We start from the raw sequence: 19538 nt of genomic DNA on the forward strand, positions 1-19538 counted from the left end.
GTCATCTAGTAAATGTGGAACAAATGGCGAGTTAGAAAAGCACTCTTTGGCGAATAGTATAGAGATAATTTGATTCATTTAAGGATAATCAATGAGCAACATCTCCTATTTTAAGTTGGTTGAAATCTCCAGATTCTAGGGTACTGATTTTTGCATGAAGCCACTCAGAAACCTTTTCTTAATTACAGAAAACAAAATTTGGGTGGCAAAAGACAAGGACTATGGATATTTCCTGGTTTTCAAAAAGAGAGAGAGAGACAGAAAAAGAGAGACAAGAAGAGAAAGATAGAAAATTCTGTAAATTTAATGAATAAACTGCCATTTAGAATAGATTGAGAAAATCAATGATCATTATTACAAATCTCTGAGAAAAATGTCACAAAATAATTTCTAATATTCAACATACCACACTAGACAGCAGATTTTGTAACTTCTAGAAATATGATAGGACTGTTCTAAGTACATGCAACAGATGTATAAATTGAGATCAAAGTTATTATCTTATATATTTTGTAGTAATACAACATTTTCAAATCTATTGATATGAAAAAATTATTTCCTAGACATACCTTTTACTGCCACATCTGAGAACTCTGTGCCCAACTCCTACCCACTCTGTGATCCCTTGGAATCATCATTGATTCACTAAGCACACACAATAGCAATCTAGGACACTATCGTTAACAAGCATATCTTGATTTTAGTAAGGTATTTAAAGGATTCATTTGTCGTCTTGCACTATATTGGAAGATACTGGTGAGATAATGGAGACGGAGAAAATTTTCACTATTTGAATACATATTCAAGGAGTGGTAGTAATTGGATTAGTGTCACCCTAGAAAAGTGATGACAGTCATTTGCCTAGCCACATGGAGAGCTCTTCCAAGAAACACAATTCTGTTTGACACCAGCATGCTGTTGCATGTGCAGTTTTAATGCCTTCCATCCAACTGATACAAAGACCCCACTCTTTCTTTACGACTAAGCAAAAAAACCTTGCCTGCCGCCTTCTTTAACAGTTAACTCTGTTTTTGTAGGACTTCACATCTTTCTCTGTTGGCGTATATTTCCTGTAATGTTTACATGTCAATGTCCCTAATTTCTCTATGAGACTTTCTAAAGCGATCCCAAGCCTTATAGACACTTGGATCTGGGCACAGGCCTAACATATCCAGCAATGTGTGGTGAAGGAGTAAAAGAGGAGCATGGGCATGTTGGAGTTTTGGTGGTTATGTTTTCATTGTCATTACAATTATGCTGAGACTGAAGTTAATTAGGACTAGCTCCCTCCGAAAATCAGAATAAAAATCTGTCTCAAGAGCATTGCAAGGAAACTTGATAACCTGGTGAAGCCTTTTTATCTAGACTTCTACAAGACGGGAAAAAACCCCAACGAACTATATAAGCTTGTTTTACTAAGTGCACTTCTCTCTCAATTTAATTTTGTCTATGGAAGTTAGTTCCATATTTTCATTAGTATTTCTTCTATGCATTTCTTTTTGTGGTGAGGAAGATTGGCCCTGAGGTAACATCTGTTGCCAACCTTCTTCTTTTTTTTTCCTCTCCAAAGCCCTAGTACATGGTTGTAAGTCATTCTACTTCTTCTATCTGGGATGCCACCACAGCATGGCTTGATGAGAGGTGTGTAGGTCCACACCCAGGATCTGAACTGGTGAACCCTGGGCCATCGAAGCAGAGTGCATGAACTTAACCACTCAGTCATGGGACCAGCCCCTTTTTCTATGAATATAGAAGTTAAGTTAGGAAATATTAAATTATCTCTTTCTCTTCTTCTTAACATTATTTATTGGTTTTATCATTGACTATTTGGTTGTTGCTTTTGCTGATGTTATTTTACATATACGTAATGAAAACTCGTCACAGTTCCATCTCAGGAGAGGTGATCTTCTGTCTTCTGGAGAATAGATACAGACTGACTAGATGTTGAAATAAAAACACATTCATCACAACATCCAGGAATAGACTGAAAATAAATGCAGGCTGGTTCTGCCACACAGAATTATATATACAGCTATACAGCTGTCACAGCTCAGACTACAGAGGAAAGAAATCAAGGGTCGATGGAGATAGGGTCTGAGTCAGTAAAAAGAAATCCATGTAGGAGCAAAGAGACACTTCCAAATAAGTGTCCAGAGGACAAATCTGAACTCAGCAACTGAGAGGCAGCAGGGGCAGATGTATAAGATAAAGAAGGACAGTTGGACACTGAAAGAGGGTCCAGATGAAGTTTCTGGAAACCATTCTCGATGGCGAGGCTTTTGAGAGTCCTCCCTCTGTTAAGTGCATGACACTTTGAATTTGCCATCTAAACATCTATAACATCTGATTTCTCCAGCGTCTGTCAATATGATTAAGCACTAAGGAGACAGTTTTTGATAAATGGAAAATTAAAAAAAAAAACTAACCAGGAAGGCCTTAATCTTCAGAAGAATTTCATTCAATCTATGGATAGAATAATCTTCAATTCTCAACATAGAATATAGTTAACGGCTTACATCTGTATGATAACAAAATGAATACAGTTGCAGAATTACGTTCAATAGTATTTTTCAAAATTCCAGCAGTTATTTAGCCAAACACATCCAATTTTTTAAAGAATTTCCCACGTAAAGAACATTTAAGGAGAAAAGTATCTAGAAAGTTGTTGGAGGAGATCATGCAGAGGGCATGGCTGATGACTGACCCACGAGGCGGACCCATGCAATCAGAGGCTCCTCCCCACTCCCTGGTCCTTGGAACACACATTCTGCCCACTGCTCCCACACTAGGAGCCTCTTCAAGGATGCAGCCTTGAGAGAGTATGCTGTTCAGACCACCTGGACAGTATACGTGACTGGACCTGTTAAGGCCTCGATGTAAACTCTTGGATTCTGGTGGGCAGGTGTGGAGATGTACTCTTTTGCGGTCGCCCAGGACAAACCTCTTGTCTAAGTTCCCTGGCTTAGTAAACCTGCCGCCTGCCAATCTGGGGTGGTCTGCCTCGTTCTTCAGTCTCCTCTTGCCCTATGTGTGTGGAGGCCAGTTTCGAATTTCACTTGGAGAACTCCTGAGGTTGTGAGCCAACAAAGGGGAACCGTATTTTCGTCAAAGAAAAAAAATGTATTGGAAATAATACCATTTATTTAAATTAAGTGAAAAGTCTGAAACGTAATATATACATATGAATTATGTAAATAATGAAATGATTTTGTTATTACATGTTATTTCTCGTTTTGCTACTTTCCTCTAGATTTTTATGTAAGTGTGAACCTGGGTACAGTGCATCTTTCTGTGAATTGGATATGAATGAATGTGAAACCTCACCTTGTCCAGATGGAGAAAATTGTGTCAACAGAACTGGTGGCTACAAGTGCCTGTGTGCTCCTGGTTATACAGGTAGACCTCTTCTGCCCTGTCTGTATCAGCACAGTGCTCTCTGTAAATAAATGGCACCTCGTATCTACTCTCCAAAACCTGAAACAGTCTGTCACATGCAGATAAGACAGGAAGGGCCAGAGACATTGTCTCTTGTAAAAGAAATTGATGAAAACAAAAATTGTGCTTTTTAACCTACAATTTGCTAAAGACTAAGAAATATATGAATTATTTTTTCAAGATATTTCACGCTTTTATTCATTTTTGGAGTTTACTTGAGGCATGTTTATATGGCTATAAAACAGAAAAGAAGTATTGGTGTATGAATAATCTAAGAGAAATAATACTGTTGGATCCATTACAAAAATGCCATTTAAAAAATATAATGTTTAGGTCTTTTTATGTGTGTGTGAGGAGATTGGCCCTGAGCTAATATCTGTTGCCAATCTTCCTCTTTTTGCTAGAGGAAGATTGTTGCTGAGCTAACATCTGTGCCAATATCTATGCCAGTTTTCCTCTGTTTTCTATGTCAGACAGCACCTCAGCATGGCTTGACAAGCAGCGTGTAGGTCCACACCCAGGATCCGAACCTGCGAACCCCAGGCCACCAAAGCAGTGTATGGACTTAATCAGTACAGCACCAGGCTGGCCCCAAGTTGAGCTCTTTTAAATACACTTATATGCTAGAAATCACTCAGGGAACCCTTGTGAATTTAAAGTTCTAGCAGAAAAATATGACTTGGAGTTAGCTATCTTAATATCAATTATTCTGCAACACAAATTCTATACAAATATAAAGACAAAAGTCATCAAGGAACTTAAAAAAGGAAAAAGCATTAGCTCACTAAACTTTTGCAGAGAAATTGCATTTATGAAATACAAAGAGCTGTATTGTCTTGGCGCACCTATATCAATCAAGTGGATCCAGCCAGAATGTATTCAGATCCCAAATATCACGTTATTAGTGTCTGAATTCTACACCACTGGGATCTTTTGGGTTCCTTTCCTGAGGAAAACTGGTTAAGTGAGTTCAATAGTCGATACTATGCTCGCAGGAGTCAAAAACACTAGACAAATAGAAATGAATTGCCGAGCAAAACTGGTGATGAACGAGAAGCTTTTTCAGTGAGTAAGTGATCAAAGACAAGAGAAAGTTCAGTGACCGGAGCAAAGAACATGCAGGTGTTTTCCCAGGAATCCTCAGGGCTTCAGAGAAGGTTCCCTTGGGAACAACTTGCACATGCACAAACGTGTCAGCTTAAATTAAAAAAAAAAATTGAAAACCATTATCTGCAGATTTTATTACATAAATAATAAGCATTACATTTTGACAGTAAACCAGCACCCTTTCTAAGTTTCATATTGGCCATCATCTTCCAAATTATTGAGATTTTTATTTGGGACCATAGATATCCAACTTGCACTGCCATTTGCCACACTGTTGTTTTGCTGCTCCTACTGCTGCTAACAGTGATAAAGCAAGAAATGACACATTGAGCTCAATATGACCGAAAAACACATTTTCTATAATTATTTGATATAACACATTGTTCTGATATTTTAAATTTATCCTAAAGTTTGAAGGATTAGCACGTTCTTTGTTTTTCTTCTCACACCGTCTCTATTTTCATTGCAAACTATTGTGCTTAGTGTTGTTTCAAATTTAAGATTGACTTGCCAGTTAGACACCCCGGTGGAGAAGTTGAGTACACAGTTGGCTGTGTGAGATAGTCTGCAATGGAAACGTAAGTTGAGAGTCTTCAGATATACAACTATGATACTACATAGGATCACAAAGGAGTGAATGCAGATAGAACAGGAATGAGGACCAAGAACTGAGCCCAGGGCCACCGGAATATTTAGGGGTCCAGGAGTGGAAGAAGAACCAGCAAAGGAAGTTGAAAAGAGCAGTCAGTGATACAGGAGGAAAAAACAAGGGTGGATAAAGTCTGGAAAGCCACGTAAATTATTTCAAGTAGAGGGAGTGATCGACAGTGTCAAAGGTTATTATTAAGTCACGTAAAACAAAGACTGAGTATTAACCATTGGAGGTAGTAATGCAGATGTTATTGGTGACATTGTCAAGGAAGCAGTTTTGCTGGAGTGGAGGATGCAAAATCTGTCTGAAGTGGATTTAAGAGATAATGTGACAAAATTAAATTGCTCAGATGAATATACACAATTTATTAAAAAAAGATTTTTATTGAGAAAGAAACAAGAAGAAGGGCAGTAGCTTGGGGAAGGAGTGAGACTAAAAATAATTTTTTATAATTTACATGATTATTGTGGCCGGCCCAGTGGCGCAGCAGTTAAGTTCGCACAATCCGCTTTGGCGGCCCAGGGTTCGGTGGTTCTGATCCTCGGTGCGGACATATGCATTGCTTGACAAGCCACACTGTGGTAGGCATCCCACATATAAAGTAGAGGAAGATGGGCACGGATGTTAGCTCAGGGCCAGTCTTCCTCAGCAAAAAGGAAGATTGGCAACAGATGTTAGCTCAGGGCTAATCTTCCTCAAAAAAAAAATTTTTTACATGGTTATTAAATGCTTCTGACTTCTGTGTGGAGAAGGAACTGGGGAGTTTCTATAATAGAGCCAGAGGGACAAATCAGAAAGCTTTGGAAGCAGTCCAGGCGGTAGATTCTGGGGAATTGGATTAGGATTGCCCAGTGGAGGCGGTGAGACATGCCCGTACTAACGTATCATAATTACTCACTAAATATTCCTGAATGGATGAGCATTGAATAAGATATTAAAATTAAAGTATAGCATTGAATTAAGTAGTTTTTATTAATCATTTTTAATCAAATTATGTCCCCTGTTTACCTTTGATTTAAAAACTTCAACTTATTTTCTTTGATTCATTGCATTTTGAAAAATTTTTATTTTCTCTTATTTTGGGGTCTCAAGCTTTTTTGGACCATGTTTTTGGGTTCACGGAGCACAGATTGTGCCATTGATTAATGAGAATGCCACTGAAGGATTAATGATTCCTTGGGCTTCCTTTCAATCTCTAAATCTGAATTAGGCCTGTTTTCCAAGCAAAATTTGAGTTTTGAACTCAGCAAATGATGCTTGATTTTTGGTTGACTCGCTTATAGGCTTCTCACAGTGAAAGGAATGAGCTTTCTTCTTAATTTCAAAAGGATGTATTGGAAGGTTACAAATACCCAGCTCACATCCCATCATAAAGAGGGGTTTTCCCACCGGGTTTGCTGGGCTGGAATGAGCGCTGGGGTGAACTGCCTCTGCAGTAACTGGGGCGGCCGAGGTACCTCTGTGGATGTAGTCAGTTCTGAGTAGATCCAGCCCTCAATTCAGGCCAGGTGTATCCGAGATAGGCAACTTACTATCACTGCTTCCTGCAAGGTGGAGGATTAAAATTCTCATACTTGTATTGGAAAGCTATGGCCATAAAAAATTACTTCATTCATATTTACTCTCTCCATAACACTGATATATCTGAGAGAGATCATAGCAACATGATATATAACTGATGCTATTAATTGCCATGGGGAAAAATTATGTAGGAAAATGATTATAGGGGACGACGGGGATTAGTTTAGAAATTGAGGAGGTGAATATAAACAGAGCAATCAGGGAAGACTATGGAAAAAGTGGTTTAGTTTGAGACTGATGTGCAAGTTATATACTGGTACATACACACATATGTGTGTAGATAAAGAGGTAGATTGACAGATATCAAGACCCAAAATTATGCTTAATAAGCTATAAAGATGAGAATATTTCCATAATGACAAAAATTTATATATTTCTGTAATTGGACCATTAAGAGAAGAGGTTAAACCAGTAAAGAAGCTTTGCTATTTCCAGAGGATCTTAGAATCTTCATGGTGTGTATATAAAACTGTATAGAAAAAAATAATCATCACATCACAAATTAAGTAGGAGAAGCGCTCAAGAATTTTAGCTGTAGTTGTTGGCAGTCTGGCAGTCTGCTGTATTAGGAAAAAACCAGAAAGTGTACAAAGATTAATATAATTTTAAAGATTTTGAAGATTCACAGATTCCTCAGAATGCTTTTGTTTCCAGCCCTACAGGTAATCAGGGCCCCATGCTTAGCAATGACTTCACTGTTCAGTTACTTCCTAATCATGGCTCCTTAACAACCTTTAGATGTAAAATGTACTATCCTGGCGATGACGCTGGAAAAGATCGGCTTTGCCCCAATGAAGCACCGTGGGGAGCGGGGGATCCTGTTCTAAGGCAAACATAGGAGACAGCAAACCTCTCCCGAGAAGCAACGTCTTTCATATTCTTCAATATTTCTTCTGGTATTTACCTCCATATTTTTAAATAGCATGCTTATACTGCCATGTCTTGATTTTTTCTATTTTGCACATTATCTAAGTAATTTTTCCTATGTAAAATGCGGATTTAACTCTGTTGTCACAATCCCCATTCACCAACACATACACACTTTTCCTCACTACTTCCTCCCAAAATGGTGATATCAGAAATTTTTATTAGTCAAAAAGTCACTGTTAATATTATTATACCCATATCAATTTTTCTCTCTAATTTTATTTTTATTTTTGCTCATTTTGGGAAGGATTTACTTATACCTTTTTTTCCCAAAGCTGTTGTTATAGTGTTAAAGAACATTTACCTCTCATTTTTGATTTCCAAAAGCTCTTTCTTCTTATCTAATGTTTTTTAGTGCATTCTGTAAATTTCGTAGGTAAAAAGTATTATCTCTTCTGTGTAATATTTATAGAGCTTTTGTATTGTTTTGTTCCTTGCGTTGTCTTAATGTTCTCCAAATTCCTGCTTCTCCTTTATGTGTGTTTTCTTTTTACGTATCTCTTTATTTAGAGGTGTTTCTCTAACATCACATAATCCTTGAATGTCAGTCAAATATCTAGGAGAGAACCACTAAAATGCTCATTGAAAACTCTGAGTGAAGGAGAGTGCTTGCCTGGTGATTTTGGTCCTCTGCGTGAGCGGACATAAACACCAGCTGCTTTCTTGGAGAAAACTGGGGTGTCATTGTTGGTGGGCCGTCTCCCTTTCATCTGTTTTCCTGGAAAAGAGGTTAAAGGAACCAGAGGTGGGGACAGGGATGCAGTGAGGAAAGATGCTTGATAAGATTTTGGTAAACCAGAACGGAGGGGCCAGTTAGAGAGTTCTGACTGTTTGAAACACCCAACCAATTGTTACAACAATATATACAATTCAACATATTTTTTTCTACTGTGCTTTAAATTATTACTTCAAACCTCTAGTGAAAGTCTGTAATACAAAAACGTTGTGTGATAGTGGAACTTTTGGGGAGTAAGCAGGTCAACGCACGGGACACAGTGCAAAGAGAGGACGGAAGTCACAGGAAGCAAGAACAGAGCAATGAAGGTGGGGGGGGCAGACGTTAGCTGCAGAGGTGGGTAGGAAACAGACAAGTCTCTCAAGAGTTCTTGCACTTTAATGCCACTTTTAGACCACCATTTTTGCCTCTTCCCCAACCTAAATTTTACGACTCGTAATTTTACTCACTCCCTTACTTCCTTCCATTATCCAGCGCCTCACTCTTTCCTCAATACTCACCTTAAATAACCTCAACTCTGATGTTAATCCAAACTTTCCATATATTTTTCATTCCCACGAGCTGCATAGGGCAGGAGAAAAAGCACATCTCCGTACACACACACACACACACACACGCTAAGTCACTCACACACCGGATCTTCTTACCTTGACCTCTTGACAACAGACCTCAAAGAAGCCCTTGGTGCTGCTTGACAATGCTACGTCTCTCTAATCAATTCAATTTTCCAACATCCTAGCCTATTATTTTTAGCTCTTTCTTCTTTTATAAATTCCCAGCAATCCTCTCTCGATGAAAGTTCAACTTGCATCTTTGTTTCTTATATTCCTGAGAAAACAAAAGGAATCAGAAGAGAAGGTCTTTATCTTCTCACAAACAACTGTTAATCTATATGGATCTGCACTCATACACTGCGTGTCTCTGTTTTTCCATGTTCCTGTCCCTGGTTAATTCTGTCCTTTTTCACCTATTATTAAAAGATATTCATCCTACAGTTATTTTCTGCAACATAAGTTCTTCCTTTCATACTTTGCTACTACCAGCATATATAAGTATTTACATCTTTCTCAACTCCTTTTTTAATCTTTCCTTTTTCACACTCCTTTTAAATTGTTTCCCTTTCCTCTCTCTTGTAAACAGAATTCTCAAATCTATTGTCTATATTGAATATCCGTTTCCTCACTTCCCATTCACTTTGAAACACATTCCCAATCATGATTTTAATCCCAAGACTAAAACGAAACTCCTCTTGTTGGAGGTCACCGACTAGCCCCACGTTGCCAAATCCAAAAATAGATTTTCTTTCCTCATCTTTGTCCTATTGTCAATAGCATTTTACCCATGCCTTCTAATAAATGCTCTCTAAACTTGAACTCTGTGTTTCCACAATCAATAATTTCTTCATTGTTTTCTCTTCTCCTTTGGTGGATCCTGTAACTGTTCAGAACTTCATCCTTCCTTTCCTTTGTCTAGATATATTCACTGATTAAGTGATTGCATCCAGGTTTTTGTCCATTTAAATGCCATACATATACACTACTGATAATTAGCAACTTGTTGCATGAGTCCTGGCCTCTCCCCTGAACGCTCAACTCATATACTTAAGTATTTCCACTTGGATGTCCATGTGACTTCTCAAACTGATCCCCCAGTACCGAGGTTTTATCCCGACCCTGCTTTACCCCCAGTGGTTTCCACCTCAGTGAATGGCATTGTTCACTCAGTTTCTCAAGCCAAAATTATGTAGTTATTATTGACTCATCGTTCACACATCACCACAAAGTCCACCAGCAAATCCCATTGGCTACATCTCTAAATTTTAATTCAACCACTTCTCACACCTGCTTTACAATCACCCTAGTCTAAGCCACTATCATCTCTTGCCTGAAATATAACATCTTAACTTGTCTTCATCTTCCACTCTTGTCACATTAAAACATATTCCTCATCCAGCCCCTAGAGTGATCATTTTAAAATATGAAACAGATCACTTCACTCCCAAGCTCAAAGTCCACCATGTCTTCCCATAAGGCTTGGAAGGTACTCCTTACTTTGCTCTGCTAAATCCTACATAATCTGCTCCCTGGCCACCTCTCTGATCTCATTTCCTACTACATGCTCCCTCCTCCCCCAGCTGACCTCCTGCTGTTCCATCTGGGTGTGACTCACTTCTCTGAGATATGGCATAGTTTTTCTCCATATTTCTTCAGTCTCAGATGTGCATTCCTCATAGAGGCCTAGTCACATCGCATAAAAATAACACTGTGTCTCTCTATCTACCTACTGTTGTTTTTTTCTTCATAGCAGTTATCACTATCTAATCATTCTATCATTTATTTATTTATTTATTTTACCTCTTCCCTCTACTAGAAGTGAAAGTCTTCAAGAGTGGAATTTTTTTTGTCATTTGCTCACTTTTGTATCTCAGTGCCTAACAAAGTGCCTAGAATATTAAAGTCATTCAAATTTTTTTTAATGAAAGAACATTTCGTATTTCAAGTAATTTGTTTCCTTAATTGAATTCCATTTTAACTTTTTACATATTAACGCACATAACTTTTTGGTGATTGAAGATTATTATGTGTTTTCTCTTTTTCTTTTCTTTCCATGATGCTGTTAAAATAAGCATTATTTTAAATGTCAATAACCAACAGGAAATAAAATTCTCACTTTTATGATGTTGATTTATTGATACTGTGGCAAACCGTTCAGAGGAGTTTTTCCTGCCTGTGTACTGAAAAAGAAAACTCTGCAAATGCAGCTCATTCTGAATTAAAGTTTTATATATGTGAACACATAACACCAATTCTAAATTCAGGGGCAATATAATTTGATTTAATATTAGCAAGTGAAATAGTTCTATGCAATAAATCTAAAAGTGACCTAAAATGTTAAATTTAGACCTTTTATATTACTCATTAACCTGTAATAAATCTTTCTAAAAAGAAACCAATAGCAAATTAAGCCAAGTGACCTTATCATTGTGATTCTTTATATAATATATAACAATCTCAAAGCAGTTCATATTTTATAACCTACAAAATAAGATGCTAAAAATAATGGTTGAGATGATGTACTGCCTGTTAAAAGCATATCAATTATCAGATATTTATAGGTCATTATCCGCTTATATTCAGTTTTCTAGGGCAATATTTATGTCATAAATGTGTCCATCTGATATTTTACAGAGAAATTGGGCCTAGAGAATTCTATAGATATATTATTAAAATATATTTTTATCCTAACATTAAGAAATACTTTATTATGCAAGCAAATATAAATCAGAACGATGCTCAAGACCAGTGAATACCAAAAATAATAGCTGTAGGACAGTTCAAACATGTTAGGCACTGAGGTGGTTTTATTCCCTGGTCATTCAGTCTCCCTTCTTCCCAGGTTCTAACCAGGAATGAGCACCCAAAAGGTAAGAGTGGATCAAATCATCTGGATTATTCATGAAGGCTCACTAACTTCCAAAGTACAGGGCTTTCTAGTAAAGCCAGTTTGAAGAACATACCTATAACCTGTGTCCCAAAGTGAGAACATTGTAATACTACCCATCTTACCATTGCAAACAGAGGTTTTGGTACAAACGGAGGAAATATTTGGGTGTGGAAAGCAGACTCCAAGAAAGATTTACACAGCTGGCTTCATGTAGGATTTGGGGTCAACTGAATGGTGAAGACCAGAATGCATATGGAGAGTGGCAAGCCTACAAGTGGATTTCCGGAGACAGGCCTTGGTAATTCCTGATGTAAACATAGCAAATACCTCTGGTACTCCAGTCACATCATCTTGGCCAGCCTCTGATTTCAGCTGCTTTTAGAGTGAGCAGTTCTGAGTGCCCTCAGCTCACCTCATAATGACAGTTTCCAAAGTCAAGTACTTTTGCTGAGTCTGCTCCATCTCCAGGGTCTTTTTCCATACCATGCAGCCAGCTTGACCCATATGCACACAAACCTCAAAATGTAGGAAGTCAGTGCTCAGAGGTACCCTTAAAACGTTGAGAGATGGAAGATACTTTGTAAATATTCCAACCATCTTCTTTTCAGGTAGATAATCTTGACTATATATTATTCAGTTCTTAAAAGGTCACTGAACAATCATGTCCCCATTGCCTACAACAGTATCTTTAATCAGGCTTCTTCTACTGACTTTTAAACATTCTGGTCTCATGCTCCTACTCCTGCATTCTCAGTTCCTGAGATCACCTACTGAATAAATTGAGTCATCATCTCAAGTTCTGACTTCAGGAGAATCCAAACTAAGACAGTGGGCTTATGACATAAGAGCAGGAATCCAAGGAAGCGGCCTAAAGCCCAGGCATGGAGCATATTTCCTGCTTTTGGAAGCATGGAAATCCTTGCCGTCAGTGAGCGAGACATTGCCATTTGAAGAACAGATTTTCCCTAATTGGCCAGAGAGGGAAGGAAAGAGAACCTGATGTACCTACACCAATTGCACTCCTTTTGGTAAGTGAATCTGAACTTACTTCACCCATGGAAACCAGAGAACGAGGCCGTAACCCCACAGCTATCTAAAATGAAATGTGCTGCCTCTAAGAGAAACAGAATCTTTACTCTCAAGACTGAAGGATTCTCCCAGTCTGTAAGTGACTGGACGGCATCTCCAGAAAGTCAATGATTTTCATCTGTAATGTGGTGCCTTCCTACAGTCTTTATTTAACTAAAATGTTCTGTGGTTCTGTATAATATAGCTAGATTTAAAAAATCATTAAAGGACTTTTAAAATCAAAGTATCAAAGCACTACCAGGCCAGTGAACTGTGGCTTTTAATCAGAGAAGTAAATAGAAATATAATCCATTAGAAAGAAAGGTCTTCAGTGGCACTTGAGATTTGAAATCTTGACCCCAATGACTCTAAGTCATGAGAAGAAAAATGCATCTCCTAGGTTTTGAAAGGATTCTTCCTCTGGTGTTTTAATGGGTAAATTATCTCACTGCTCTATTTAACCACTTTATTCTCTCTCTGAGATTCTCTTACCTGGCTTTCTTGTCTTTAGAATCTTTTTCTCTAAGTCTTTGTGATAAATTATCAGCATCGCCTGACTAAAACACAGATCTCGTCACGTGGAGCATCTTTATCAAGTCACTCTTCAGTAAGTGTGACTCTGCACTCTTCAAGTTCCAGTCATCCTTCCAGGTCCCTTCCCTGAGCTCCTACTATGTGCCAGCTTGTCTAGGTGCTGAGAGGAGCGCAGAGAACAGGTGAGACTCCCTGACTCCCTGCCGCTTATGTTCTGAGGAGACCCTGCGAGAACCCAAGCCTTCCCAAGTTTGCTCTCACAGTCATGATCTTGATGATGCTGGAACTCTGCATTTCAATTGAAACTTAGCAGGGGAGACTTAAGGAAAGATGGGATATTATCTTCTCATCTCTAAACACAGGAGAGCCAAGTATTTCTCCCCGGAGGTAGAGGACCCGTAAGAGATGGTCTCCTCCTTCCCTACCTCTGCCACGTCCTCCACGGTCAGAGACTTTGTGCTGAACTCTGTGTCCTGAATAAGACATCCCCAGTCAGCCAGCTCTCCTATTTTCAGAAGAAATAGATTTTGATTTCTTGCCTTCAATTATTACACACCTCATTAAATGTGACCCACAAACTGAATCTTGTTCTGTTTGCTTGGGTAGTATGATTTATAAAGATGAGATATTTTAAAATTAGGACAAGTCATGGTACTCTCAGTTTTTGCTTCTGAGGAAAATTTAGGTGATCTGGAAACACCAGGCGTATATTTTCATTTTGGAAACAATAGCCTGGCTCTGAGGAGTGGCTTCATCCTGGAGATGGGCACACGCTCTCCATTATAGCCAACCTGTCAACTGTACATATCTGTGCAGTTTACCTGACCATTACACACATTAGAGTTTGCCACCACCAAAATTTCAAAGGACCATAAAAACAAGATTCTCCATCCTTAATACTTCCTTTCCCCTCATTTGCTGTCTCCTTCTGGGATTCTATTCCTGGATGAGAACTTCTACATTCACATTTCAGCCCACTGTTCATATTATTGGCAAATAAACCGTCACATGTCTTTCATGCTCTTTGTTTGCCATCGTTTGACTTGCTTATCCTTTACAGGCATAATAGAGAGAACCTTTCTGCCTTTAAACAGTTGGGGTTTAAATTACCTAAGGGAAATTTCTATTCAGGAAAATGCTTACACTCATAAAATCTCACCTTCCCCAGAGAGGAATAAAACAAAGCAAAGATACGTCTGCAACATTTGTGCAGAGCTCTTGAGATGTTCATTAGCTTTACGGCATTGTGTTAATGTTTGATTTCAGACCAAACTTGGCTCTGAGAGACCGGATGTGATTATACCTTTATTTATCAACTCAGAACAGTTTGTTCACATTTTTGCCCTCTCGAAGGAGGGAGATGGAGGAGAGATGGCATTTTTTTCTCCCTAAGGAATTTTTACTTTATCTAAGGAGTTAAATGAACATAGTGTTAATTTCAGGCCTAAAAGAAAACACGTGTTGGTTCTCATCTTAGAGACATTGGACTTCAGTACCATGCTGCCCACCTCATCTTTACAAAAGAGAAATCAGTAGGCGTGTAGATCCTTTCCACTCCAGGGCCAAAAGAGACATTTGTATGTCTGTGATGCATTCTGAGAAGAGCTAGAGAAAAATAATCTTATTTAACTGTGGTCTCTTCCTCAAAATAGGCATTAGTGTCTCCATAGGAACACGTTTAGAATGAGGCACATTACACTCGATTTTCTAATTGGGACAAAGGCCATCTCAATTCCATCGCCCTTGGTCCACTAAACCTGTTTAACCCAATAAGTCTGTTCAATCCACCTTACCCAGCATCCACCAGTTAACATCTGGAGGTGAATTAATTCTGACACGCAGCTCTGAGTAGCTGTAGTAGTCTATGTCTAAACGCACCTGGAACTTCCCTGACCAACAAACCAATGATCAGTCAAGATGGCTTTTCTGAGACAAAAATCTTGCCTTGCCCAAATTTGTTGTTCTTCAATAATTTAGAGTGTGTGGAACACGAGTCACTGCTATCCTGAGAATCACTCTGTGCTTTTTCCAATAGTTATTTTTGGAAGCAAGCACCTTGGAATATAAAAAAATGAATTCACATTAATTCTTCTTCCTCATCATTTTCATTTTCTGTTTGAAGAGATAAAGGATAAAGGTGTGAGTCTCCGGTTTTGTATTGTTTTGTTGCATTATACTTATATAAGGAAAGTATTTTATTATATTATTTGTAAATATAGCACATATTATGTTAATGTGCTTATGTTTATTTATTTATTTGCCTATCAAGTATATAAATATATTTTCAAACCTGCGCAGTTTAGGTATAAGTCCTTCCTGTCACTAAAGTGAGTTTCACAATTGCCCTCAATTCCCCTCTCCTGGATTTCGGAATCTGCCTTGGGTTACCAGGTGATGTTCTCAGTCTCCTTCCTTTCATTCTCGTCATTCTGCAGTAAATTCTTCACAGAATGGTCCTAGAATAGAGTCAGGTCTGGTAACTTCCTGCTTAAAATATCTCAATGGATTCTTATTTTTCTTGGAATAAGATCAAAACTCCTTAATCTAGCTCTCAAGGCCTCATGCAATCTGCTCTGTCTCTCAATTTTATGTCAAACTATTGTCCCCTTTTCTCAGTCAACTCCATATGCGATGCTTTCAAACACACTACTATGTCTCTAATGGGCCATATTATTGTCCATTTGGGACTTTGTTCATCACATATCTTTTACAAAAATGTCCTTTCCTCTGATCTGCACATGACCATTTCCTTCTCTCTCATTAGGTCTCAACTAAGATTTTATCTCTTTAGAGAGACCTCTTTAAAATGATGCATCCCATAGTAACTTTCTCTATTACACCTCCCTTTCGATTTTCTTCTCAGACTTTACTTTAATTTCTACTTTTCTCATTTATTATGTTGGTTGTTAACTGTGTGTTTCTCCAAGCAAATAAATTTCCACGAGGGCAGGGATTTTCTCTGTATCCAACGTTCCAGATGTAAAAGAGATGCTCAAATTATGTTTGTTGAAAAGAAAGAATGTGATAGGATTGAGAATCTCATTCTTTGGCAAAGTTGGAGTGAACAAAAACAACTGAGCATGGATTAATGTACTCTGAACAAAGGTTCACATTCATCAAGCAAGACAGTTTTTTCTGTTAAACTCAGAAGTCAGAGGACAGCTCCTTATCTGAATGATAAGTGGACAAGAGAAACCTATTACATTAAATATAAGATGAAGTTTAAGGTATGTTAAAATCATAACTGATAAACCACAATTGAGTCCCAAGAAAAATTAATCTTTAGCATATTATCTAATGAAGAAATTACAGTTTAAAGGATTAAGTGGATCAGACTTATCTGATTAAATATGTGTATTCTGAAGTCTTTAGATTTTAAGAATATAATATTTACTGCGGGGAAGCAGAAGAGAAAAAACACTGAACTGGAAGGATTTTTTGCAAATCCGTTGGTAGCACAGTGATCACCTAGAAAAGAAAATGCTCTAGAAGCTCCCTAGGGATTATTCTGGTAGGGCTTCCCCGTCCTTTTTTTTTTTTTTTTTTTTTTTCACCTGATAGCTTGTTTGTGTAACTTAACCATCACCTTCAGAAAAATATTTCACTATAATTGATGAGTATTTTCAATGCCTTTGTTAACAGTACCCCATTCTATCAGAAAATCATACAATGGTTGATTTTCCTAGAAAAGGCAATCTTACACCTTTGAACTTTTTCTGAACATCTTTCTCCATAAGGAAAAGTTCTGGATTATCACGTATAATCAGTGCTAACACTTAGTTGATACAGCAAGAATTGTATGGGGTAACTCAAATAAAAACTTGTTAATTTGATTAGGTAAGCATAATACATAAATTTTTACTCATATTCTGGCCATATAAATCATAGATTAAGGTTTGCAAGCAGAATATGTTGAAGTTTCATAAGATCATATTAGATCTAGAAAGACTGGCTTTCTATTCATATGTAATAAGCAAGTGGAGAACAAGCAATTTACATTTAGTGTAACTTTATGAGCTGTTCCCATTAACAAATACTTTGTAACACATGTTTATGTTTCAAATAAGTTATAACAATTTATCTCTGTGAAGATAAGAAAAAAAATCCAATTCTACATGAGCACAGAGATTTTTGTGTTTATTCATTAATATATTTTCAGAGTTCAAAACAGTGCTTGACAGATTAAAAGGGCTTAATAAGCATCTAAGAAACAAATGAATAGTAACATCATAAAACTTAGATAATTTTCTAAATGATTAAAAATGCTTCAACTAAAATAAAATGATAGTGTATATTAAAAGGGGCACTCTTGCAAAGATTTTGACATATGTTACTTCTTTTTATATATAATATGGGTATTGGAACAATCTATGTTATTAGAGCTTTTTCTAAAATGTACACAAGGATTTTAATTAACCACAGGGTTTTTATTAAATAAATGAAATCAAAATTAATGATGCCTTCAGTGAAGCTTGTCTAATGATGTCAGTTGTCTAATGAAAGCTCATTGTGTAACAAATGTTAATTGGATATAAAAGACCAGGAAATATACTCAAATAATTATAAACCACTTAGTCTGAATGCCTGTTTTCAAAAGTAGAATCTATTCTTATATGATTTCCTAACATGGGTTAGGAATTTTCTGGAAACTCAACCAAAGGAAGTTTAAGTGTCACTATTATGGAAAATTGAGAGATGAAAACAGCTCACTTCAGTAAGTGAATATTGGACTACATGCCATAATAATGCAAATAACATCTAAGAAACATCTCCTGCCCTCAAAGACAACAAAACCCTGCTAAGGAGATAAGAATTCTATACAGCGTAATTAAAGGGAGAGAAAGCCTTCAGATTTCATTGACAGATGGACATTTATGTTGGTTCTGAAGGCTTGACAGGGTTTTGGTCCACATGTCATGAGCCAGCCTGACTACTAGGCTGAGAAAAGCAGGAGGAAAGGGATTGAAAGTCTGTGAGTGATTCTGTGGGCCATGCTCAACAGCACTTGTCCTATGACATCTCAATAATCTGAGTTAAGGGTCATTTCCAGCTTACAGTGAGGAGGCAGCCAAATTTAAGTTTTCTAAGGTCAAAAGTCTCCTAGAGGATTTGTGACTGAAATCCAGGTTTGGCATCTTCTAAGGCATATAACTCAATCTGCAGAAAATTAAGGTAAAAACAAACAAACCAACAAATATTCTGTAAACTTTTAATTTTAAGTTCTTAGAAAATCAGTAATCTAAAGTTGGAAATAAAATATGGCATATGGTCTCCTTGGCATTTCTATGCCTCCAGTTAAATATCTGGATTTGATTGACATTTATTGAATGATAGCTATATTCTAAATTGATTTATTCATAGTAAATACTTCTCCTTTCCCAAATATCCTCTCTTTTTTAAAGTTCTTCTGAATTCTCTACCAAGAGGGTAAATTCACCTTCTTATTTAGGCGTATATATGAATTTTTGGAACATGAAGATGACAGACCAATCATGTAACAATTAAGTAATGATGAAATAAGATTTTCTTTTTCAGTTTTAAAACCATTTCTCTTTTCCATTTTATTGCTCTTAATGTTAGCTATCTGCTGATTTTATTGAAACAGTCAAGTTAACATTCTCAGTACAGTAGAGCCACTTTAAAATATTTCTTTTATAACAGAATTTGTCACTGAAAAAGCTCAAGATTTTAGCCCTTAAAGAAGTATTTTGATAAAAATGTAATATATTATTATAAAGTAAAACTGTAAATATGCTCTAATAATATAACTCAATATTAGAAATCTGGTATCCGAAAAATATGAGTAAAAATGGCAGACATCTTTAGAATCATGAGAATTATGCCTAACCATAAGCCTTTTGAGGATATTTAACATTCCTTCAGTTTAGGAAGGAAAATTCTATTGCTTTAAATATTTTAAAGGTTACTGAATAAATAATAAACCATAGAGAAACATGGCCTATATTGGTATTAAGAGGAAAAAAAAATGATGAGCTTTCACTTTCATATCTCTACTTTATAAAATAACTTGTAAACAATTCTGATGGGTGAAAC

At 37.1% G+C, this 19538-nt stretch overlaps 1 protein-coding gene across 1 annotated transcript in view; it reads left to right on the top strand.

The window, feature by feature from the left end:
* The window catches only part of EYS (eyes shut homolog), a 1407877-nt gene that overhangs the window by 481471 nt on the left and 906868 nt on the right, over positions 1–19538 (top strand). The window contains 1 exon segment of the mRNA XM_046639782.1: positions 3251–3396. Coding sequence (XP_046495738.1) covers positions 3251–3396 — 146 coding nt within the window.

The sequence above is a fragment of the Equus quagga genome, chromosome 15, assembly GCF_021613505.1.
Source record: "Equus quagga isolate Etosha38 chromosome 15, UCLA_HA_Equagga_1.0, whole genome shotgun sequence".
Taxonomy (NCBI): Eukaryota; Metazoa; Chordata; class Mammalia; order Perissodactyla; family Equidae; genus Equus; species Equus quagga.